Source organism: Monodon monoceros, unplaced genomic scaffold (assembly GCF_005190385.1).
Source record: "Monodon monoceros isolate NGI ecotype Baffin Bay Population unplaced genomic scaffold, NGI_Narwhal_1 Super_Scaffold_11, whole genome shotgun sequence".
Classification (NCBI taxonomy): Eukaryota; Metazoa; Chordata; class Mammalia; order Artiodactyla; family Monodontidae; genus Monodon; species Monodon monoceros.
In genome coordinates, this window is record NW_021703767.1 from 124089185 (window position 1) to 124115054 (window position 25870).

At 51.3% G+C, this 25870-nt stretch overlaps 1 protein-coding gene across 1 annotated transcript in view; it reads right to left on the reverse strand.

Moving 5' to 3' along the window:
- The window catches only part of ESYT3 (extended synaptotagmin 3), a 54336-nt gene that overhangs the window by 9489 nt on the left and 18977 nt on the right, over window positions 1–25870 (reverse strand). Inside the window, exons 2-17 of the mRNA XM_029215313.1 lie at window positions 24811–24852; window positions 23399–23533; window positions 13919–13995; window positions 12284–12350; window positions 11573–11662; window positions 11031–11086; window positions 9490–9610; window positions 7390–7560; window positions 6614–6696; window positions 4775–4823; window positions 4439–4528; window positions 3934–3996; window positions 3768–3830; window positions 3146–3214; window positions 2515–2601; window positions 1657–1806 (exon numbers count right to left, since the gene is read on the reverse strand). Of these exons, the coding sequence (XP_029071146.1) occupies window positions 1657–1806; window positions 2515–2601; window positions 3146–3214; window positions 3768–3830; window positions 3934–3996; window positions 4439–4528; window positions 4775–4823; window positions 6614–6696; window positions 7390–7560; window positions 9490–9610; window positions 11031–11086; window positions 11573–11662; window positions 12284–12350; window positions 13919–13995; window positions 23399–23533; window positions 24811–24852 (1413 nt within the window). The remainder of the gene's footprint in view (window positions 1–1656; window positions 1807–2514; window positions 2602–3145; window positions 3215–3767; window positions 3831–3933; window positions 3997–4438; window positions 4529–4774; window positions 4824–6613; window positions 6697–7389; window positions 7561–9489; window positions 9611–11030; window positions 11087–11572; window positions 11663–12283; window positions 12351–13918; window positions 13996–23398; window positions 23534–24810; window positions 24853–25870) is intronic.

Genomic DNA, 25870 nt, shown 5'->3' on the forward strand with positions numbered 1-25870 from the left:
AGTTTTCTCAAAACTCAGTTCCTTTCTGACTCCCCAGTCCAATGGATTTTTACCCCCAGACCATATTTTTTTACCCCTAGACCATATCTTCCTTAACCTCTCTGCCTCTGACTCACTCTGACCAGACCTTCTGTCTTTTCCCTTTCTCCTGCCTCACCAGTCTTCATGAAGACTCAGTTCTGATCCCCTTTTTTCTATCCACTGGTACTGGATGCTGGAGACCTGGCCAATTCTCACAGCATGCACTTCCCCTCGGTACAGAGGACTCCCTCACCTTAACCTTCATATAGATCACCAGCTGCCTTCTGGACATGGTCATTTCTAGCTGTCACCTTATTTACCATTGCTTTCCCTAAAATGTGTTTCCTATCCAGACACACCCCTGTGCTTGTAGCACCAAAGTTTCAAACCTCAGCCATTGTGTCTCTCCTTCCCCTTTTCCCATCAGTCATTAAGACTCTTCCTAGGAACTTCCATTTCCAGCAATAAGGCGATCAAAATATTCTGAAAAACCTCCTGTTAGGAATGCCCAATAAAAATGAAACAAACATACTTCTAAATGCATAGCCAAACTCACAAGAAAGTAAGGAAAATCCCTAGGTTAAAAAAGAGAGAGAGAGAGAGAAAACTGAAAAATAAAGGTTAACTTTCCCAGGGTCATTTATCAACCATGGAATCCAAGGGGTTTGGAGAAGAGACCTAGGGTCAGAGTAGGACCCATGAAGGTGGGATATCTTTAGTGAAAAAGTAGTCTAGGATAAATAAACATTTCACCCACCAGCAAAGACTGACGACAAGAAATATATCTATCTCAGCCTGTACTCTGGTTGGGGGAAATAAAGTCTTTCATGAGAATATGGCACCTTATAGCCTGTCTCCTATAAATTTTGGGTTCATATTTATACTACCGTGTGGTTTTGAAACCCAAAGTTTGAAAATTAACATAAAAGTGGACTCAGGTGTGTAATGTTCCTGAGGTGCTTGGTTGCAGCCAAAGCAGAACTTCCTTGGAAGTGAACAACCTCAATCCAGGTCACAAAGGCAACACTGAACCTATGTCTGCAACCCAAGTTACCAAATGTAGAAATGAGTCACCATGAAACAGCATCAGCAGACACAACAGACATCAAAATTTATCTACCAAGATCTTCAGATAATAGACTTAACATACATTTTAAGTATTTTCAAATGATTAAAGATGGGATAGACTCATGAGAAGATAATAAAACACAACAAAGAAAAGACATTGTAGATTTGGAAAAGATAAAGTGAAAGATGAAGAATAGCCTTTGAAACAAAAACTGTGAACAGGTTAAACAGCAGATTAGGCATAGCCAAAGAAAGAATTAGTGGTCTGGAAGACAGGTCTGAGGAAATTAGAATGTAGCACCAAGAGATAAAGAGATGGAAAATATGAAGGTGAGATCAGGTTAAGCCATGGAGATGATGAGAAGGTCCAACATAATAGAAGGAATTGTAGAAGGAGGGATTAAAAGATTAGGAGAGGCAATAGTTGAAGAGAAAATGGCTGACAATATTCTTGAAATTGATAAAAAATAGGAATCCATCTCCTAGCTTCTTCCCCACACAGTGCAGATACTGAGTGCTGGGCAGACCACCCCCTGCCTCCCCTGGGGGAACGGGGGAGAGGTTTACCCGAAGCACCAGCCTCATGGAGATAAGGCTGTCCAGGCCTGAGTGGTCCAGTTGGAAGCGCTGCTCGAGGGTAAGGTCTGCATAGGGGAGAATCTGGCACAGGGGGAACTCCAGCACTCCTAGAGCACATTCTCGGTCATCATCAAGCACCTGGGCAGTGGGCCAGTCACAAAACAAGAGGATAACGAAGTCCCACCCTCACCAGACTGCTCTCTGGGCTCCCGCCAAGACTGAGTTCACTTCAGTAAGGATGTTCTGTGTTTCCTTTGGCCTCTGGTCCTTTCCTGAAAACTGGAAATGGGACCACACCTGGTCCCTGCCTTCAGTCAGGGCAAGAGAGTGACTCAGGGTAGAGGCAACCATGATCTGTATGAGGCAAGTCTGTCAAATGCCTGGGACCATCAGGGCTTTAGGGACTGATGAGCTGTGCTGCTCTATGATGGGACTTCCAGACAGGTCTGAGGGTCCCCAAAGACCCCAGTTCTACTACTTGTTGGTCATGAGATCTTGGACAAGTCATCGTTTGAGCCTCTGGTTTGCTCAGGTGTAAAGAAGATCTCTCGCCCACAGATCTCTTTTTAAAGAAGTACATCATCATTAGTGTCCTGAGTAGATTCCAACCCAGGCCACGCTGGGTGCTAGGTAATAACTGGAGAGACTGGCAGGGAGCACCAAGGGACTTGAGGGTTTGTCCTTCCACAACCTCCTACCCAATGACCTTGGTCACCAGGCTCACGAAGATGTGGGCCCTTAGTATCCTCTCCTGACTTTACTGCCGGGGGAGCCTGCTCAAGCCCCCTACCCCTCCTAGCTTAGACGCCTCTTAGCTGTGTTCCAAGAGCCCAACTTTAAGCAAACCTTCAGATGCAGCTGTTCAGTGGCCACGTTGCGCACAAAGAAGGAGAACACCTGGCTCCACACAGGGTCCTTGCTGTGGCGACAGGTCTGGGGACAGGAGAGGGAGAGATCACTGAAGGGTCAAGTTGGGCAGAGCAGGATACCAGCACCCTCTGCTCTCATTCTGGCCCCCTGGTGCCATTGGGAGCCTTCTCTGTGTCCGCCCAGGTATGGCACAAGCTACGGCTCGTGGGAGGCACTAGGGCAGGGCAGTCAGACTCAAAGGCAAGGAGAGTTTGCCAGGAAATCTCACAGGGGCTGAAATCCTACCAGCATTAGAGCTCACTTCCAGGGGGACTTTTGCTGCTGGGGGTGGGGGAAAGGACATAGGCGTAGAGCCATGCCTAAGCTTGAACGCTAGTTCTTCTGCTTTCTAGCCCTTAGGCGAGTCACTGATCTCTGGCCTCCAGATTCTTGAACTGTGAAACTATCTTGTGAGGTTATTTTGAAGACAGAGTAATATAAAGTGCCTATCGTGTGCCAGCACCTACTAGGCATTCAGTGTAAGCGAATTCCCTTTTGCTTCTCTCCCGGAAGTGTTGGGGTACCCGCCCATTTCCTTAGTCCTCGGCTGCACGCCAAGCTGTCTTACCTTGCTCAGGTGTGTCTTCTTGCCTACAGATAGCTTGACATAGGAAGAAGGATCTCTGTTGACTTTATTCTGTGAGGGGACAAATCCACAAAATGGAGGTGGCACCCCCAGTGCCAACTTGAGACCCTGCCTCTCAACCCTCAGGAGCATCAGTGGGACCTGAGGCCACCCAACCACTTCCCTTTGAGAGAAGGCTCCCCTGGTGCTCCCAGGAGCCCCGGGCTGCCATCACTGTGCCAGCACCTAGACGGGGTTGACCCCAGGGGAAGCTTCCAAGTTAAAGATGGGAGGCCTGGCTGGGCACAGGCCCTTGTTCCCTAGAGCTGTGGAGACAGGGTGCAGTTGAGTTCTGGCTCCCCCTTAGCTGTGTGGCACAAGCACTTAGCTTTCCGGGTCCTATTTTTAAAACGGCAATAAAATGGATGCACGGCCACCATGGGACTCAGGCATAGCAGATGTGGGGATGAGGTGCCAAGCCCGGTGCCTGGCTCACTGCAGTCTCAGTGAACGGTGGCGCTCATTGGCCCTGGGCTGTGTGTGCATGGCACCGCCCAGCAGACGCGGGGCTGTGGTTACTCTGGGGAAAAGGAGCTGTGTGACTTGCTTTCACACCCACACTTACCCTGGCACATTTGGAGAGCTTTTTGGCTTGATATTCACCATTTAGGTAGTCAAAGGGGTTTCTCTGCAGCACGAGAAGAACAGGGTGAATGAGCAACACGTGGACATTTGAAAGTGATGGGCACAAGGCAGGGTGTGTGTGACACTCTGGCTGTGTCACCACTCACCGGCAGGTTGCAGGCGCTCTCCAAGAAGACCACGAGAATGGCAGTGGAAAAACTACCATGGTCCTACAAGCAGACACAAACCCTCACTAGGTGGCGCCAGCATCAGGAGACACAGACTGGTTTAGGAGAAGCCTCTTCGTGCCTGAAGAGCCAGCCCTTGCCCTCCAGACTGGCCTTACCCTCCCTCACAACCTAGCTCTTTGCTGAGGCTGAAAATACAACTGCAGCACGACAGACTCAAGTCAGAACCAGTGGCCTTCCCTATGAACTGGGCTGATGGGCACTAACAGAGCTTTTAAGGATCCCATCCGCCCTTTGTGGAGATGAGGGCTGAGGGACATGCTCCCCAGAAGGTGGGGCTGGCTGGAGGACTCTGTGGGCAAGATCTGTGGCTTCAGCTCTCTAGCTCCCTCCCTGCCTCCCCGCACAGCTCTCACATGGACCAGACCTGCCACAAGTTCCCCCCTCCCCCCTTCTGCCAGGGAGCACGACAGCCCGCACTCACCCCTATCACAGCTTCCGGGTCTGTGATCAGTGAAAGCCACTCCAGCCTCAGGTGCAGCTGCCCGCTCGTTGTGTCCTTCAGGACAAACCACTGCAGGGGGAGGGGGAGGGGGAGGAGAGCTTGGGGAAAGGGCCAGTGGGACGCTACTGACTCACTCCAGGCAGCTCACTTCTGGGACCCAGTAGGGCCCTAATAGGGGCTTCAGGGAAGAGGTGAAGCAGCCCAGACAGGGTAGGCTCTAGACTAGGAGAGGTGGTTATGGAAGGACAGAAGTACTACACTTTGGGATGGAAATGATGCTGTCCACAAGGAGGGGTTTGCAGGCACCAACTCTACCTCATCCACCACTCTGTTGGTCATGACGTCCCCGAGGCAGATCTGCAGGCTGGAATACACAGGGAGCGGAAAGTCAGCTCAGCCCAGAGGCAGCAACAAGCAGCGGGCATGGAGGCCCACTCTGAAATCAATTTTGAAATGTCCGAGTGGGACTCTCAAGACGGAGGACCTTATTCATCCCAAGAATGAATGGGAGACCACTTTGAGCTCAAGCAAAGGAAGGACTGTCTAACCATCGGGGCTGCTCCCACTGGGCATGCTGCCCGGGCAGGCAGGCGGCTCTGATCCCAGAGGGGAACAAGCAGACACTGAGGGACACACTGGCTCTGGATTGCTCAATGAGGGTGCTATTGGTATTTGGGCTGGGATGAGTCTTCACTATGCAGAACTGCCCATGCATTCATTGCAGGAATTTAGCCTCTCTGTCGTGTGTCCTCTAAATGCCAGTGGCACCACCTCCCGCAGTCACTGTAATAACCAGAAATGCCCCTCCCTTTCCAAAACTGGCCCAGATGCCCTCCAGGGGCTACGTATAGTTGGCATGTGTGTGAGAGGCGGTACACATTCATGGCGTGCCTTCCGCCTCGCCCGACCCAAGCCCAACTGGAGCGTCCTGAGAGCCAGAGGGGAAATTAATTCCATGTAACTGTTAGAAATGTGCTTGAGCTCAAAACACACTTGAAATCAGTTACCTAAACCACGAACCACAAGACACACTTCTAATCTGCAACATTACAAAAATCACAACTCCTTTCTCACAACTGCTTTCATTAAGATGAGAAATTAAAAATGATAAGTAACGTGGTGGTGAGCTATTTCTCGGGTGGTCAGATTGTTCCCCTCCCATTTTGTTTTGTTTCTATTTTTTTAAATCACCTGTTCACAGAAACAAGCTAAAAATTTTAGGAGTAAGAAGATTTGGGTAAAATTCTCTTTTCTGCTGCCTCCTAACCCCAGCCTCTGAGATGAGCAGCGGTGTAGCGTCCACATGAGCACATGCGAACACACGTACATGTCCATCCTCCCTGGAAAGATGTATCAACTGCTCAGGTCACTCCCAACTGCTTCCCCTACTTCCCTAGATAGAAATGAATATCCTCGAGGTCAACATACATAGATCCTACTCATCATTTTTAAAAGCTGCGGAATATTCTGTAGTTTGGCAGTGACAAATTTGTTGAAACATTCAGGCAATGTCCTCTGACTCTGGACAATCACGTTTCCAGCTTTTTTGGTTTGTCACCACAGATAAACATTTCAGGTATAATGCTTTTATAGGAGATTCCTGGAATTGGGGTGGCTGGACCAAGACACATGTAAATTTAGAGTTTTGATAGCCAGCCCCACGCCGGTCATTTCAATCCTCTCTCAGTCCTGAGGCTCTGTGTTCCTCTGAACTGGAAGGAGAGAGAGGTGACTTGACCTGCAGGCCACAATGGCTGATGCAGCAAACCTCAAGCACGACCCCACGGGAGCCAAGTGCCAGCTCAGAGTGAGCAGATGGTTCCTGGGTACCGGGCGCCTGGCCATCCGTGCCAGCCTTGGCCCTGCCCACTGCTCCAAACGGGGACTCTGGGTGCATTATGAGGAGCACAGAAAGCAGAGCCCACGGTACACAAACGTCGGGGCCCTCCATGTACCCCCAGAGGGCTGGCGCTCAGGGCTGGGCACTCGGGAGGCATCTGGGGGGAGGTTTGTGGCAGCGGTGCGGAACGATGGGACTGGGTGCCTGGTACAGTCACCACGTCAGAGTGCAGCGAGGGCGGTGGAAGCAGGGGTACCTGTGCCTCAAGGCCTAGAGCCCTGCGCCCCCAGGCCCAGCATGGCCTTCCTCCTCACCTGCCCAAGAAGTCATCCTTGTCAGGGTCCTCATCGTACAGGTCCACCGCCAGGTCCTGCCCAGGGACTTCATGCACTATGAACTGGAAGGAAAGAGAGGTGACTTGACCTGCAGGCCACACAGCTGATGAAGCAGACCTCAAGCACGACCCCCGGGGAGCCAAGTTCCAGCTCTGCCACCTGCCAGCTCGGAGCCCCGGGCAGGTCCTGCCCTTCTCAGTGCCTGGAGAGCCCCACCTGTAAGAGGGGAGTGATGCCCTCTCCTGCGGGGTGCGGAGGATTAAAGGCAGCTTGTGCAAGCCTGTGGGCAGGGTGGGTGCTCGGGATGCTGGCTGCTGTGTTTTCTGCCCGGGGCTTGCCGCTTCCAAACTGCAACACTCAAACAGGCTGTGGGCCTGCCCTTCTCACGATAAGGGATTGTGGCTGAACTTAAGGCAGAACTTCAGGCTCCCGGTGTCTGGCTCTGGGAGGGAAGGCTGAGAGGACTGGGGCAGAACTGCCCCTGATGTTCTTTGATTTGATCTGAAAACTTCCAACAAAGTCGGCTCTGGTTGGGAAGGGACGTAGGAATCTGTCAATAGGCTGGCCCTCCATCAGGGGCCAGAGCAGCCCATCTCTGCAAGCCTGTTCCCGAGGGCCATGCCTGTGGCCCAGTGTTGCCCGTGGGTGTGTGAGGACCGTGAAGGTAGGGCCCTCCCTTGTTTGGGACAGAACCACCCAGAGTGGAGCCCTGGAGGGCATGGAGAGCGGCTGGGAGCCGCTAAGGAGACTCTCACCTCAAACACCTCGTTCCAGGTGGGGTTCAGGTTCTTATAGATGGTCCTGCTCCGGAAATGCTGCAGGCCGATGCTCACCTTGGCGTAGGGGTCTGACTTGCCTCGGAGTCCTAGGAAGTTGTCCTTCTGGGCCAGCTTTTCTCCCTCCAGCAAGTGGGCTCTGATCACTCCCTGGAAAATGCCCCAGCCCGGGCCTCACAGCTGTCTCTAGGGCCCTCAAAGCCCCCGACATCAGAGCCCAAGCCATCAGCTATCACCCCAGCCCCACCTTACCCTCCTCATGTCTGGACAGGGAGACAGAAGCCAGAGACGACAGCCTCTTGGCCAGGGCCACGCAGCAAGGGACGGCAAGGCCCAGGGCTCTGTCCACTGCACCACGATGCCCGGCCACATTCCCGGCCCTCCCGCCTCTCCGTGCCTCCAGCCTGCCCCGTGAAGGGCCCATTCCACCGCGGCCACGTCCTCGTCCTGTGCCAACTGCCACGCCACCCGAGCGGCTTTCCTCCTGCGTTCCAGCCCCTCTCTAGCTTACATGTAGACTGAGGCCCGGTGTCATTTCTTCCCACTACCCAGGTGTACACAGCCCTGTGGCCACTGCCTGCTGCGGCAGTTGGTCCCTGGGCTCGTAAAGGCCCCAGCACTGAGTCACCCCACTCCCCACACCCTAGGCTATGTCTCAAGTCAGAACAGAGCACAAGAACCAGGAAAAACACAGTTCAGGGGGCCAGTAGGCCTCTGGCCTAGAACTATTTCTTTTAAATATCAGTAAATACATATGCATTTGCCCTTTGACCCAGCAATCCCACGTCTAGAAATCTATCCTAAAGACATACTGGCAAACATGAAAAGATATGGACAAGGCTCTTCATGACAGCATAATTGGAAATAACGGAAGACCAGACACAGCTCAGCCATCCATCAGTAGAGAACTGGTTGAATAGATGCGGTACATTCACGTGGTGGAGTACCACGTACCACACTGTCATGGGGTGACCCTCACGACACATGCATGATAACAGCAAGGTGAGGAGAGCTGTGGCCTGCTGCCGTCCATCCAAGAAAGGGGGACTATGCGTGTAATCAGATGTGTACCCACAGCCATCATACGTGTATGTGCTCATATTAGAAAACAAACCATGAAAAATACTGGAGGAGGAGGGACTAGGTGGTAGAAGCTAGACTCCTTAAAGTACAATTTGTTTTTCACACTGGCCTTTAGACGTGTGCAAATATTTTACATGATTGTAAAAGAAAGTTAAGGTAAAAATTAAACTCTAGAAACAGAAAATGGAAGGAAATCAATGTAAATATTCATGGCCAGTTGTCACAGACACACAGAGAGGAACTATTCCAAGTGAGTTTAAATTGTAGCCACTTGACAGTACATTTCTAGTGGGATATGCCCTACGGACAGAATGTCTGCAGTAGCTATGATGTAGGTGACAGTGCCGTACTGAGACTGCTAAACGCGCAGTGTGGGGTAAGGGCCATGCGTCACCCCTGTGTGGCCTGATGGCCTCACACCTGGCTCTGATGGTAAAAATAGGCACTTTCCCCTCTCCTGAGGCCCTGACTCCCAGCCCCATGGCCAGGGCACCTTCTGCAGGGAGGCCATGTGGCTGTCCTCCTGAGGACAGCGCTGAGGGCTGGCCCCCTCCTCAGGGGCCTTCTGAGCTCCCAGGACGGGCGGGGGCAGTGGGGCTGAGCACGCAAGGAAGCCCCACGTCCTGGCTCCTTCCCAGAAGACGTAAGCGTTCTTCCTGCCACCAAAGGATGGAATGGGAGCCTCCTGTCCCTGAAGGGAGAATGGGAGGCTCCTGGAGTTTCCCGGGAGCGAGTGTGACCGCCCACAGTCCCCAACACAGGCCGCATGGGGGGACCAGGATCCAGGAAGGAATGCTCCCTGGGCTTTTTCCCTCCCAAGATGGGTGACTTTGGGCAAGTCATTCAACCTTCCTAAGACTCAGTCTTTGCTCCATAAAATAGGATGCCAGGCCCTCATAGGGCGGAAGTGAGCATTGCCATCTGAGGGTGCATCTCCCTGGCCCGTCTGTCCCTCAGCTCTGGGCCCAGTGCTCTGCGGCCCGTGCGGGTACTCACGCAGGGCAGAGGGAAGCGCAGGTTGGTCAGGTCCAGCCCCTTCTTCACGGGCACAGTCACACGGTTGGGCAGCACCAGGTGGGCAGCGATGAGGTCCTCCAGCATGCTGTCTGACACCTCACTGGGGACAGTGGGCACGCAGAGCTGTGGAGGGTGGCACCACCTCCCCCAGGCCGCCTGCCTGTCCGCCCATCCCTGGAGCTGGAACCAGGAGCAGAGCTTGGGGCCAGGTGGGCCCATCTTGGGACAGAGCAGCCCTGACCCCAGCCTGCCTGGATGGGGGGTCAGGGGGAGGATGTAGGGTGTACATTTTGACCGCCCCTGAGCCCCCCCACCCCAATCCTGCTTTGTTCTCTGAGGCATCACAGCATGGTAGCCAAGAACGAGGACATGGATCCTGGGTTAGAATCTTGGCTCTGTCACCCACAAGCTGCGTGACCTTGGAAAGTTGCTGATCTCGCCAGACCTTAGTTTCCTCATCTCTAAAGTGGGGATAATTATGCCCACTTCCTGGGGTTGTTATGAGGATGAGTTAATACGTGTGAAGTGCTGAGAACAGTGCTTAATGCCCAGTAAATGCCAGGTATGTGTTCACTGTTGTAGCCCTTCTACTCTCTGACATCACCTTGAAATCCTCCTTCTTTATTGCCTGACTCTTATCTCGCCAGTAGAGGGAGACAGGGGCAGTGGGCCGGCACGCAGTAGGTGCTCAGGAAATATCTTCTAAGTGAAAGAATGCATGACTGGATTCTCTGCGCCCAGGGGGTGAAGATCAGTGGGAATGTCCCCAGTGAGGGAGTGAGTGGTCCTCCCTGCAGGTGGGGGCAGCTGCTGGGCCTGGCGAGCCAGCCAGGGGCTACCCTGGATGGTCCACTGTCCCTCCCTCCTGGGAGGTGTGTCCACACGGGGCTGGAGCCCTTCTCTGCTCCTCTCACGGGCCTGAGGCTCTGAGCGCAGCACCACACCGGCCCCAGGAAGGTGGGTTGCCCAGACCAGCTCCTCCTCACTGGCCTCTGCTGTGAGAGCTGCCCCCTCCCATGCCAGTGTCTGTGTCTGGGCGGGAGCCACTTGGGCTTCTCACACACACTTGGGTCGGGGAGGGAGTGGATGTGGACGAGGAGGACACTCGTGTGTATCCACACCCACTGTGCCAGCACCGCACGTACCTGACTGGTTCTCCCAGGGGCCTCAAGACAGAGGAACCAGGCTCCCTATTTACTGAGGAAGAGCCCAGAGAGGTGAAGTCACTTGTCCAAAGGCACACAGTGGCTGAGGGGGGGCCAGGAGGCTGGTCTGGCTGGCCTGGTTCCAGAGCCTGCACTCGCCCCTCATTAGCCCACGGGGCCTCCTCTAGGACATCTCACCTGATGATGTCACTCCAAACACACCAATGCTATCCCCCTGGAGGGGGCAGCTGCCCACCCCTCTCCTCGTGCAGAGAGGGAGAGGGAGGGCACAGCCACGGTGTGGTTCCCATCACTGGCTGCACGGCCCGAAGGGCCCCACCTCGGGCCTGCCTGGCGGTTCGCACAGGCACTTACCTGATTCCTGGCACATCCAGCAGGTTGGTCAGGCCTGTCCAGTTGATCTGCAGGTGCTGCAGGGGCAGAGGGAGGCCGTTAGGCTGGAAGGAACCAGAAGCCCAGGCTGAGAACCCTCTGCCAAGGGCCCTGCCCCCGCCCCCACCCCCGCCCCCATGGAGAATTCAGCCGACTGGGGGGGGTGCCCTCTGCGGGGGGCGAGGGGGGTGAGGGCACCTCCCAGTCCTGCTCAGGACCAGGGCTGTCAGGAGGGCTGCTTCTGCCGGGACCACAGGAGCGGCCCGAGGGCACGGCCACAGGCCAGCCTGGCATCCGAGGGCTCTGAGTTACAGCCTCCTCGCTGACCTCAGCCACTTCTCCAGGCTGTTTCCTGGGCTCGGGGAGAGCAGAGTCGAGCCCCTCAGGCCGCCTTAGGGAGCACATGAGATGGGGGGTCCAGGTGGGCTTCGGCAGCGTTCTTGGGCTCAAACCCAGTACCTGGGCCCAGTGGGCAAGCGCCGGCCCACAGGGAGTGGCAAGCCCGCCTCGTCCTGGGGACTCACCGGCTTTTGAAGGAAGAACATGGTCACAGCTCCCACGAAGGGCTTGTCCACCAGGAGGGGCTCCAGGATGACCCTCAGCGTGCCCTGCAGCTGGATGGCACAGAGGGCCGGGAGGGACCTCAGCCGCTCTTCCTCCCGCACCTGCTCTGCTCCTTCATGCCCAAGCCATCCCCAGATGTCAGGGCCACCTGCCATCACAGCAGGGACCACACCCGGGGAAAAGAAGCCAGCGTGCAGCTTCCACCCCTTTGCCGGTTTCCAAGGGCCACAAGCTGGCCCCCACTTCCCCCCACTGCCTTGCTGCCTGGGGGCTGCAGCCTTGACCATGGCCGGGACCCAGGAGTGCTTTCCAGCTCCAGCTCAGCTCCTCTACTCCTACCATAAAATAGCTCTATCTCCTCCTTCCACCTCAGTTTCTCAGCATCGGCTCTGCACCGTTTAATAAAGAGAGCCTCTCACTTCCCAGGGCAGTCGAAGCCTCTCTGGCAGGGGGGTTTGATGAACAGAGGCAGGTGTGGGGCTGTCCTGAGCGGCGGGGTGGTGAAACCCAGCCACCACTTCCTGGCCCTATGAACTCAGACCTGGAGTCCCTTGATTGGTACTAGCCTCTGTGCTTGGTGTCAACACCCCCGCTGCAGCCTCCTCCAGCATAAGCCCGCTTCCCCTGCCTTGACCCACAACCTGGAGGCAGTCACGCCGGGCTCCACCCACCTGGATCCCGTTCACACCAGCCTGTAACTTCTGCAGCTCCACGCTGATCTCACAGTCCCCGATGTAGCTGAAAGTGGGGAGGGAGAAGGAAGGTAGAGAGGAGGGGCAGGTCCACGACTCAGGAGAGGTTGGGAGACTTGCCCAGTGCAGCCCAGCCTAAGCCCAGATGGCCAAGCCCGAGCCCTGCATCACCTGGATGTGGACTCCCTGACAGCCTCGGCTATTCTCAGCTCTGCGCAGACACTGCCAGCCCCCGGGGTCCCCGTACCCAGGGGTCCCACGTGCATGCCCCCCTCTGCCCACAAGGGCAGAGACCTCTGGGCACCACTTCGCCCCACGACACCCCGCAGATGCGAAGGAGGGGGTCTGGGTGCACACACTGCTATGCCTCTGCCCCATCTCTACCCAGGCCTCTTCCCCAGGGACACAGAGCAGCCCCGCAGCCTCCATCCACCATTCATGCAGGCTGCTGCTGGGGGTGGTGAGGTGGGCACCGTAACAAGTTCTCAGAAGCCTGAGTTCAGCTGGCAACGCCTGCCATGTGATGGGCACAGGAAGCCCAGAATGGGTGCCCTTGAAAGTAGAGAGCAGAGACCCCATCAAAAGACTGAAGGAGATGCAGAGGGACAGGGTGGCCATCAAATATCTGCATGGCACAGGCAGGGGAGCCAGACGTCACAGAAATGCTGAGTGTCCCCTGGAAGGGCAGGGGGACCCCAGGGGCTCCCTGAGATGACTGGAAAGCTGGGTCCATGGGCTAGATGACCTTGACGTGCCCCAACTATTCACACAGGATCTTGTGGCAGAGCCTTGGGGCCGGGAGGGCCCAATTGCCGTTACCATCTCAACACACTTGAGACCAGCCCCCATACAGTGATGGGTGTTCTGGAATTGCCTCCTGTCTTCCCAACGTGTTCTCAGCGCCAGCCTCTGGGCTAAGGACAGGAAATACAGGGGCACTGGAAGTGAATGGCAACCTTCTGGAACCTCAGGAGTTTATCCTTGGTCCTTTAAGCACAATTCAAATCCCACCACTTCCAGGAAGACTTCCTGGATTGAATCTCCATTCTCTCTAACTCAAGCCTATTACAAACCTCATTCAAAAGGGACGCCCCTGCCCGACACACTGAACAAGTCACTTGTGTGTCTTTGCATCCTTTAGTTTTTCTGAGGTACCACAGAGCCCAGTTCTCCTGCTGGCCTTTCACAGCCTGTGCTCGGAGCTCCCTGGGTTGCACCACAAGTCCCCACATTTTCTCGTCACACTTGCTTTCTCTTGCTACATCCTCTCTGAGACAGCTGGTCTGACCCTCCAGGTGACCTGGCCTCCAAGAAAGCTCTGTTGCCCAGGACTTGGTACCCAAAACACGCCTGGTGCCTGGTCTATGGGAGAAGCCAGGCCTGGGCTGAGGGCTCAGACAGTAGTGGCTCCCCTGGGACCATCCATTCTCTTGCCACTCCTCCCCGTCCCAGCAGGGACCTTGTGCTCCAGCCCAGGGGGATGAAGGGGCATATGTGCTGTGAGGGGCTTTCACACCCCAAATGAGTGTTTCCCTGCGACTCCATCTTCAACCTGGCTGTTCCCACAGTGTTCCCCCGCCCTCCACACCTGGCCCCAGGGGCACGGGGGCTCACCAGATCTGCAGGTCCAGGACCACCTGTCTCCGGTTGCACTTGTTAGTGTGCACCTTGATGCCGTTGATCCTGGGGCACTGGAAGAGATGCCAGAGGACTGGGTCAGCAGGGGTCTTGCAGGCAGGGGGCAGGGGGTGGGGTACTGCTGGCTCCCTGCCCCGAGCTGGGCTTTGTCCACAACAACCAGCATGACCACTGCACTCCCGGGATGAGGCATGAAAGCAGAAATCCACCCTGCAGTCCCTGCCCATCCTTGGCACCCTGATACCTCCCTCTCCAAACAAACAAAAATTTTTCATAATAAAATGTTGGAGAAAAAAATTCAATCGACCACACTAGAGGAAAGATTCTATTATCCTTCTATTCTCTCCATGGAAAGTGATGCTTACAAATGCACTGTCACATGCAAAGGTTATCAAAGAGTATGGAGCCAAAAATGCAGGAACAAAAGTATTACAGGGATATCTTGAACAGTTCATTTAAATGATTATGTAACTTTCCCCAGAGTTTGTGATATGTGTGATATGTCAGCTTTTGTAAAAGTACAACTTGTTGTGATTTATTTTCTCATACGTTCTCATATTTATTCAACATTCATTTTTGTCCTGGTTTTACACTTTAAGTTTAAAATTCTTTTTCTTTGCCCTGGCCGCCTCCTCCCCGAGCTGTGTGGATGAAAGGCTCTTGGTGCTGCAGCCAGGAGTCAGTGCTATGCCTCTGAGGTGGGAGAACCAACTTCAGGACACTGGTCCACAAGAGACCTCCCAGCTCCACGTAATATCAAATGGCGAAAATCTCCCAGAGACCTCCATCTCAACACCAACACCCAGCTTCGCTCAACGACCAGCAAGCTACAGTGCTGGACACCCTATGCCAAACAACTAGCAAGACAGGAACACAACCCCACCCATTAGCAGAGAGGCTGCTTAAAATCATAATAAGTCCACAGACACCCCAAAACACACCATCAGACGGGGACCTGCCCACCAGAAAGACAAGATCCAACCTCATCCACCAGAACACAGGCACTAGTCCCCTCCACCAGGAAGACTACACAACCCATTGAACCAACTTTAGCCACTGGGGACAGACACCGAAAACAATGGGAACTATGAAATTGCAGCCTGCAAAAAGGAGACCCCAAACACAGTAAGACAAGCAAAATGAGAAGACAGAACAATACACAGCAGATGAAGGAGCAAGATAAAAACCCACCAGACCTAACAAATGAAGAGGAAATAGGCAGTCTACCTGAAAAAGAATTCAGAATAATGATAGTAAAGATGATCCAAAATCTTGGAAACAGAATAGAGAAAATGCAAGAAACATTTAACAAGGACCTAGAAGAACTAAAGATGAAACAAGAAATGATGAACAACACAATAAATGAAATTAAAAATACTCTAGAAGGGATCAATAGCAGAATAACAGAGGCAGAAGAACGGATAAGTGACCTGGAAGATAAAATAGTGGAAATAACTACTGCAGAGCAGAATAAAGAAAAAAGAATGAAAAGAACTGAGGACAGTCTCAGAGACCTCTGGGACAACAGTAAATGCGCCAACATTCGAATTATAGGGGTTCCAGAAGAAGAAGAGAAAAAGAAAGGGACTGAGAAAATATTTGAAGAGATTATAGTTGAAAACTTCCCTAATATGGGAAAGGAAGTAGTTAATCAAGTCCAGGAAGCACAGAGAATCCCATACAGGATAAATCCAAGGAGAAACACGCCAAGACACGTAATAATCAAACTGTCAAAAATTAAATACAAAGAAAACATATTAAAAGCAGCAAGGGAAAAACAACAAACAACACACAAGGGAATCCCCATAAGGTTAACAGCTGATCTTTCAGCAGAAACTCTGCAAGCCAGAAGGGACAGGCAGGACATATTTAAAGTGATGAAGGAGAAAAACCTACAACCAAGATTACTCTACCCAGCAAGGATCTCATTCAGATTTGACGGAGAAATTAAAACCTTTACAGACAAGCAAAAGCTGAGAGAGTTCAGCACCACCAAACCACCTTTACAACAAATGCTAAAGGATCTTCTCTAGGCAAGAAACACAAGAGAAGGAAAAGACCTATAATAACAAACCAAAAACAATTAAGAAAATGGGAATAGGAACATACATATCGATAATTACCTTAAATGTAAATGGATTAAATGCTTCCACCAAAAGACACAGACTGGCTGAATGGATACAAAAACAAGACCCATATATATGCTGTCTACAAGAGACCCACTTCAGACCTAGGGACACATACAGGCTGAAAGTGAGGGGATGGAAAAAGATATTCCATGCAAATGGAAACCAAAAGAAAGCTGGAGTAGCAATTCTCATATCAGACAAAATGACTTTAAAATAAAGACTATTAGAAGAGACAAAGAAGGACACTACATAATGATCAAGGGATCCATCCAAGAAGAAGATATAACAATTGTAAATATCTATGCACCCAACATAGGAGTACCTCAATACATAAGGCAAATACTAACAGCCATAAAAGGGGAAATCGACAGTAACACATTCATAGTAGGGGACTTTAACACCCCACTTTCACCCATGGACAGATCATCCAAAATGAAAATAAATAAGGAAACACAAGCTTTAAATGATACATTAAACAAGATGGACTTAATTGATATTTATAGGACATTCCATCCAAAAACAACAGAATACACATTCTTCTCAAGTGCTCATGGAACATTCTCCAGGATAGATCATATCTTGGGTCATAAATCAAGCCTTGGTAAATTTAAGAATATTGAAATCGTATCAAGTATCTTTTCCGACCACAATGCTATGAGGCTAGGTATCAATTACAGGAAGAAATCTGTAAAAAATACAAACACATGGAGGCTAAACAATACACTACTTAATAACGAAGTGATCACTGAAGAAATCAAAGAGGAAATTAAAAAATACCTAGAAACAAATGACAATGGAGACACGATGACCCAAAACCTATGGGATGCAGCAAAAGCAGTTCTAAGAGGGAAGTTTATAGCAATACAATCCTACCTTAAGAAACAGGAAACATCTCGAATAAACAACCTAACCTTGCACCTAAAGCAATTAGAGAAAGAAGAACAAAAAAAACCCAAAGTTAGCAGAAGGAAGGAAATCATAAAGATCAGATCAGAAATAAATGAAAAAGAAATGAAGGAAATGATAGCAAATATCAATAAAACTAAACGCTGGTTCTTTGAGAAGATAAACAAAATTGATAAACCATTAGCCAGACTCATCAAGAAATAAAGGGAGAAGGCTCAAATCAATAGAATTAGAAATGAAAAAGGAGAAGTAACAACTGACACTGCAGAAATACAAAAGATCATGAGAGATTACTACAAGCAACTCTATGCCAATAAAATGGACAACCTGGAAGAGATGGACAAATTCATAGAAATGAACAACCTGCCAAGACTGAATCAGGAATAGAAAATATGAACAGACCAATCACAAGCACTGAAATTGAAACTATGATTAAAAATCTTCCAACAGGGCTTCTCTGGTGGCGCAGTGGTTGAGAATCTGCCTGCTAATGCAGGGGACACCGGTTTGAGCCCTGGTCTGGGAAGATCCCACATGCCACAGAGCAACTAAGCCCGTGAGTCACAACTACTGAGCCTGTGCGTCTGGAGCCTGTGCTCTGCAGCAAGAGAGGCCGCGATAGTGAGAGGCCCACGCACCGCAATGAAGAGTGGCCCCTGCTTGCCACAACTAGAGAAAGCCCTCGCACAGAAACGAAGACCCAACACAGCCAAAAATAAATTAAAAAAAAAAAGTAACTGTTTAAAAAAAAAAAAAATCTTCCAACAAACAAAAGCCCAGGACCAGATGGTTTCACAGGCGAATTCTTTCAAAAATTTAGAGAAGAGCTAACACCTATCTTTCTCAAACTCTTCCAAAATATAGCAGAGGGAGGAGCACTCCCAAACTCATTCTACAAGACCACCATCACCCTGATACCAAAACCAGACAAGGATGTCACAAAGAAAGAAAACTATAGGCCAATATCACTGATGAACATAGATGCAAAAATCCTCAACAAAATACTAGCAAACAGAATCCAACAGCACATTAAAAGGATCATACACCATGATCAAGTGGGGTTTATTCCAGGAATGCAAGGATTCTTCAATATACGCAAATCAATCAAAGTGATACACCATATTAACAAACCGAAGGAGAAAAACCATATGGTCATCTCAATAAATGCAGAGAAAGCTTTCGACAAAATTCAACACCCATTTATGATAAAAACCCTCCGAGAAGTAGGCATAGAGGGAACTTTCATCAACATTATAAAGGCCATATATGACAAACCCACAGCCAACATCGTCCTCAATGGTGAAAAACAAAGCATTTCCACTAAGATCAGGAACAAGAAAAGGTTGCCCACTCTCACCACTCTTATTCAACATAGTTTTGGAAGTTTTAGCCACAGCAGTCAGAGAAGAAAAGGAAATAAAAGGAATACAAATCGGAAAAGAAGAAGTAAAGCTGTCACTGCAGATGACATGATACTATACATAGAGAATCCTAAAGATGCTACCAGAAAACTACTAGAGCTAATCAATGAATTTGGTAAAGTAGCAGGATACAAAATTAATGCACAGAAATCTCTGGCATTCCTATACACTGATGATGAAAAATCTGAAAGTGAAATCAAGAAAACACTCCCATTTACCATTGCAACAAAAAGAATAAAATATCTAGGAATAAACCTATCTAAGGAGACAAAAGACCGGTATGCAGAAGACTATAAGACACTGATGAAAGAAATTAAAGGTGATACAAATAGATAGAGAGATATACCATGTTCTTGGATTGGAAGAATCAATATTGTGAAAATGACTCTACTACCCAAAGCAATCTACAGATTCAATGCAATCCCTATCAAACTACCACTGGCATTTTTCACAGAACTAGAACAAAAAATTTCACAATTTGTATGGAAACACAAAAGACCCCGAATAGCCAAAGCAATCTTGAGAACGAAAGACAGAGCTGGAGGAATCAGGCTCCCTGACTTCAGATTATACTAGAAAGCTACAATAATCAAGACAGTATGGTACTGGCACAAAAACAGAAATATAGATCAATGGAACAGGATAGAAAGCCCAGAGATAAATCCACGTACATATGGTCACCTTATCTTTGATAAAGGAGGCAGGAATGTACAGTGGAGAAAGGACAGCCTTTTCAATAAGTGGTGCTGGGAAAACTGGACAGGTACATGCAAAAGTATGAGATTAGATCACTCCCTAACACTATACACAAAAATAAGATCAAAATGGATTAAAGACCTAAATGTAAGGCCAGAAACTATCAAACTCTTAGAGGAAAACATAGGCAGAACACTCTATGACATAAATCACAGCAAGGTCCTTTCTGACCCACCTCCTAGAGAAAGGGAAATAAAAACAAAAATAAACAAATGGGACCTAATGAAACTTCAAAGCTTTTGCACAGCAAAGGAAACCATAAACAAGACCAAAAGCCAACCTTCAGAATGGGAGAAAATATTTGCAGATGAAGCAACTGACAAAGGATTAATCTCCAAAATTTATAAGCAGCTCATGCAGGTCAATAACAAAAAAACAAACAACCCAATCCAAAAATGTGCAGAAGACCTAAATAGACATTTCTCCAAATAAGATATACAGATTGCCAACAAACACATGAAAGAATGCTCAACATCATTAATCATTAGAGAAATGCAAATCAAAACTACAATGAGATATCATCTCACACCAGTCAGAATGGCCACCATCAAAAAATCTAGAAACAATAAATGCTGGAGAGGGTGTGGAGAAAAGGGAACCCTCTTGCACTGTTGGTAGGAATGTAAATTGATACAGCCACTATGGAGAACAGTATGGAGGTTCCTTAAAAAACTACAAATAGAACTACCATATGACCCAGCAATCCCACTACTGGGCATATACCCTGAGAAAACCATAATTCAAAAAGCGTCATGTACCAAAATGTTCATTGCAGCTCTATTTACAATAGCCAGGAGATGGAAACAACCTAAGTGTCCATCATCGGATGAATGGATAAAGATGTGGCACATATATACAATGGAATATTACTCAGCCATAAAAAGAAACGAAATTGAGCTATTTGTAATGAGGTGGATGGACCTAGAGTCTGTCATACAGAGTGAAGTAAGTCAGAAAGAGAAAGGCAAATACCGTATGCTAACACATATATATGGAATTTAAGAAAAAAAAATGTCATGAAGAACCTAGGGGTAAGACAGGAATAAAGACACAGACCTAATACAGCATGGACTTGAGGATATGGGGAGGGGGAAGGGTAAGCTGTGACAAAGTGAGAGAGTGGCATGGACATATATACACTACCAAACGTAAAATAGCTAGCTAGTGGGAAGCAGCCGTATAGCACAGGGAGATCAGCTCGGTGCTTTGTGACCGCCTAGAGGGTTGGGATAGGGTGGGTGGGAGGGAGGGAGACGCAAGAGGGAAGAGATATGGGAACATATGTATATGTATAACTGATTCACTTTGTTATAAAGCAGAAACTAACACACCATTGTAAAGCAATTATACTCCAATAAAGATATAAAAAAAAATTCTTTTCCTTTAAGAGGGCCCCCAGAATTGTAGAAGCTTTAGGCCACACAGCACCTGGCTTGATGTAGAAGACCCAGAAAAACCAGCAGAAGCCTCGGGAGGAGGAAGGGGCCTGTCACCGACCTGCCCCAGCCTGAAGTCTGCTCCTGGGCTGGGGGCTGGTTTGCAGGCACCTGTGGAAGCTCAGTCAGCCCCAAGACCCCCATCTGCAGAGAGACCAGCCCTGGAGAAGGCTGGCTACCTGGAGGCCCCGCCACAGAGAGGAGGGATTACCACTGTGAGCATTTCCTCTGTGCCGGGCAGGGCGGCCCTGGCTCAGGGCTCACAGTGAGCGTGGGGCATCAGGCTGGTCAGGCGCCCCACGTGGAGCACTGCTCACCCACCCGCGCAGAGTGGCCCTGACGCCAGGCCTGTTAGTCATGCTTCACAAGCACCCTTAGAAGTGATTCCTTTCTTTTTACAGATGAGGAAACTGGAGCTCAGAGAGGTTAAGTCACTGGCCCAAGGTCATCACAGCAGTGAGCAGAGTTGGGCATGGACGTGGGAATCAGAGGAAGCAGGAAACACTCATGGGCGTGAAGGGAGTGGGTGTAGTGAGCACACTGAGCCTGGCCAAGCCCAGGAAGGTCAGGTGAGGAAGGCCTCTGTGATGCCCCCGCCTTCCCCCGCAGTGGAGAGGAGAGGGATGGGAGAGCTAAGAGGGGTGGGAGGAGCCAGGACACGAAGGGCTTTGAATGCCAGGGCCAGGAGCCGGCTATTTTTCCTGCGGGGCTGGGGCATCTGGTCAACTTGCAGCCCCCCCCCCGCCCCCCCACCCCCGCCAGGTTTTCGTGACAGGGTGAAAATCATCTCTCAGGATCAGCCACTCCTAGTGAGATGGGAGATGGATGGGTCCCTGGCTGGACAGCTGGTGTTTGTCAAGCGGAGTCAATTTGAAGCTCTGTTTTTCCCCAGACACTCCAAGGACAAAGTTGGTGGCAAGAGCTGAGCTCTGCTGAAGTAATGAGATAAGATGACCAGTCCTGAGGTCACGGAAAACTTCTCTGTCTTCACATGCGCAGGAAGGCTCCTTGGGGGTCTAAAAGGGAGGGGGCGCCCCCCTATAATAAGTGTGGACATGCAACCACAGTCCTCTGCGGTGGGATCCATCTTAGCAAAAAGTTGCGCACGCATCTTGGGGAGGGTCCTAGGACCAGTCAGATGTGGGAAAAGAAATGAGACCATTGGCCAAATGTAAACGAAGACCCGGAAGAACTGCCCTACATACGACGATTTAACGGCCTCTATGGCCCTCCTCCTCATTAGGGAGGATGCCCACCGCCTTTCTCTCTGGGTGTGTATTTCTGCCTTGATTCTGCCTTAAACAATTTCTCTGTGTGTTCTCTCACATGTTATGCTGTGTCTCTGATAATAAACTTTGTACCTGTTTTTACAGTTTTTGCCTCCTTGAAACATTGTTGCTTTCAAATGCGGGCAAGCGTCAGGGCCACTTTGCTTCTAGCCTATAGCCCCCGGTGGTCTAGCGGTTAGGATTCCCGGTTTTCATCCAGGCTCCCCAGGTCCAATTCCTGGGCAGGGAACTAAGATCTCGCTTCAGGACCGCTCACTGCGGTCTCTCTGACATCACTAGGCCTGCCTGCTTCCGCCACCAGCAAGGTCCCACTGTCCCACAGGCATCACCACCCAACAAGCAGCCTGGCCGGGCAGGCTCTGCTATGAACACAGCGGTCCGCAAGCTTCCTGCCTCTTTGCCTGCTGAGTTCTTCAAATGGCAACTCAGACATCACCCCTCCCAGAAGTCCTCCCTGACTACCACACTCCCACGCCCCGCCACTGCTGAAGCCACGGGTTCCTCCACATCGTGCATGCACTGCCATGTGAGTGTCCGTCACCCACCAGCTTATACGTCTGTCTCCACGACAGGACAGGGACCCTCCTGAAGGCAGGGGCACAGCCACACCATCTCTGTCTACAGTGCCTTGCACACGGCCGTGCTCAGGAAGCCATATGTGAGTGAAACAGGGAAAGAACAAATGAGCCAGCAGGTGCTGGGACAAGCGAGTCCTGGCAGAGCCTGAGTGACTTCAGCCAGAACCTCCAGGGCTCAGGTAAGACCAATCCGCCCCCACTCGGGAGGCCAGCGGGGCACACACCCTGGAGCTGGCCGACAGCTCTCATCAGGCTGGCCTGCCCTCTGCATCTGCTTCTTCTGGAGCTGACCAGATACCAGTGCCTCTGATTTACGGGGTGATGGAGCTCACAGCGGCTCTGCCTGTGGTATGCATTTTCTGATGATCAAAATAACACTTTTACATCAGTGGGGCACTGAGGGGCAGAGAGAGTGGGGCAAGAGGCTGGAATAGGAAATGCAGCCTAGAATAGGGACATGACATTAGGTGTGTTCAATACACACGCTTTTATCCTGGGTCACCAAGTATCTTCACAGAACTAGCCTGGGCTTATAACACGGATAGCCAGCATCAGCCAATTGGTAGAGAATTAGTCACTGCTTTGAGGCACTGACTGTCCCACTCCACCGTGGAGTTCTCCCCAGCTGATGCCGAGGCCAGGAAGTGTGACTCGTACGTCTCTGTGTCAGGCTGGCTTCCACCACCACATGGCATGTTCTCCAAATTTTGCTTAAGAAGGATGGAATTATTTCCCACCTCTCCTTTACCTTTTCTCTGAGCCAGGCTTCCCCGGAACCTGTAGAGATGGTGGTGATGGGACTACGGGCTGAGGGGTTTAGCCTGAGGCCGAGAGGCTGGGAAGTGCAGGTGGGGAATGGGCCCCCTGTGAGTGACCCCCGGCAGGGGCTGGAGAAAAGCCTGCACCGTAGGTCCGGCTGCCCTGCCCGAGACAGCACTGACCTTCTGTCCGAAGTAGAGCTTGGAGAAGGTGAAGGTCCTCAGGTGCACGTTCTTCTCCCGGATCTTGGGCTCGAGTTTCTCCCGGAACTTGTTTTCCATGATCATGCTTAGGTAGGGCCAGATCTGGGAGATGACCTGGGAGGACAGGAAGGGGCCTTTGGTGGTCAGGTCTGTGTCCCCTGCCCCAGAACCATGGCTGCCCAGGGGTGGCCCTTACGCTGCAGCACCCATCTGCCTGCCTGACCCCCTATCCCGTCTACCCACCTGTCCGTCCATCTGTCCATCAGACATCGGATAACCACAGCCCACCATGAAATAGTCACCCACTAAGGCCCTTTAGTTCTGTGCTGAAACATAAGAACCTGAAGAACACAGTGGTGTAAAAAAGGAGCACGTGCCAGAGGTTTAAGAAGAAGAGAAAAGAAAAAGAAAGCCACGGAAGAGAAATTTAAATTGTTTCCTGTGGATTTAATTCTTTTTCTAGCAGTCGGGAAAGGCTGCCTGTAGCTGAGTTCTGCAGCAGGATGACTCACGGTGCTGGGAACCAAGTGTAGGAGCTGGGGAGAGGGAAGGTGGTGGAGAGATGGAACCTGGTGGCAGAAGACGGTGAGCAGAGAGGGGTAAGGAGCGGGGAGAGGGAGTTGGTGGGGAGGGAGAGCAGCCCATATGTTCTGTTTGGGGCAAAGGCCTCTTCCATCTCTGGGACTTGGGCCTTAGTTTAAAGATGCAGCTCCCCCTTTACAAACCCTAATCAGAGGAAGTGCGGTTTCAGGGTTTAACGCCCCTATCCCTCTCAGGCCTCGATGAGCCAGGCATTGTGGTGTTTTAATTACCTCATTAATACTCACAACAACCCCACGAGGCAGGGACCATCATTATTCCCATCGCACAAAGGAGGGGACCAGCTCTGAGACGTTAGGCAACCTGCTCAAGGTTGCACAGCCAGTGCCGCCAGATCCGGCCTGGGACCAAGGCGAAACCCTGGTTCCCTAATCACCAGGATGCTTCGGTGATTAGGAGCTGCTGTCAAATCCCGGATCACTGCCTTCCTCTCCCCAGGATGCGCTGATCTCGGCCTGCTGGCCCTGCATTTTGCTCTGTGCTTCTCTGTACTTTTAAGTTTTCTGCTGTAGCCATGCATTAATTTCACAATAAAAAATATTTTCTTTTTAGAAAAGAAAGTCATTGGTGATGAGAAGAACCCGGAGGGTGGGAAGAGCAAGCGACAGGCAGAAGGCCCCCACCCCAGCGACTAAGGGCCATCTCTGCTCCTCCCCGGGCAGGGCTCCCACCAGGACCGCCTTGTCCACGCGCTGCCCGCCCCGTCCAGGCTTCAGGTGACTCAGCCAGGGCTGCAGGGGAGGACGAAGCCTGGAGTGAGGCCGGTGCCCCCAGGCCCACCCTGGCCTTACCTTGTTGGCCCACTCGACCCGCTCCACGTCCGGGAAGTGGATCTAGGGAACAGAAGCCCCGAGGGGAAGTTAGACTTGAGACCTGCCCGCCCTGTGGAACCAGGCAGGTTCCCACTCCCAAGCACAGAGCTGCACTGACTTACCCTGGAAACTAGAAGCTGGCCTGCCCTCAAGGAGGAGTGCAGCAGGCGGCCAGGCGGTGGGGGCAACCAGCCCAAAGGCGCCCACGTGCAGCCTGACACTGACCTGACCTTGGCTGCCAGCTCCTGGCTCAGGAGGCACGGAGGGGCAGTTCTGCCGCGACCCTCCGCCCTCCCCTCAGCCCTAGCCCATCTTCCCAGTGGAAGTGCAGAACCCCAACCCGGGCCTTCCCCAGGGTGACACCCGAGTTTGCTTCTTGCAGATTCTGTCCCCCTTATTCCCTTTAATGACACAAGTAATCGTAGTCCCTGTAGAAAAAATTAGCAAATACAGCTAAACGAAAGGGAAAATGTTTTATGAGAGAACGCCGCCCGGTGATAACTGTCATTACCAGGTTGATACGTTTCCTTCCAGGCTTTTCCAGAAACAAGTATGTGCAGTTTTCACAGAAATTGAGGTCACAGTGCTTTTCTGCAGGCTGCCTTTTTCACTTAATATACTGTGATTGTGCTGACTCCAGAGGTAACTGGTGCCAATATAAAAGGCCAAAAAGGGCACCGTGTTGTTTCCAGGGGCAACTGGGGAGTGGATGTGCCCCTCCTTGCCTCTCGGCCCCCCCCAACCCCCCCCCGTCCCCGGCAGGGAGGCCCCTGGACCAGATCCTATGGCCACAGCACAGCTCCCTCCAGGGCCTGCTGGGTGAGTCCCACCACATCCCTTGGGTGGTGGTGGTGGGGGGTGCGGAGGTCCCTGAGGGGAATTGACAATCCTGTCGCCTAACCATCGCGTAACCTGATTCTGAGGGTGCTGAACCCCCTCCCCACAAGTCTCAGTCTCGGAATATGTCTACTGAGTGCACTACCCACCCCCCACGAGGGCCGCCCTGCACCACCACCAGGGTTTTCTGGGATGCACAGAG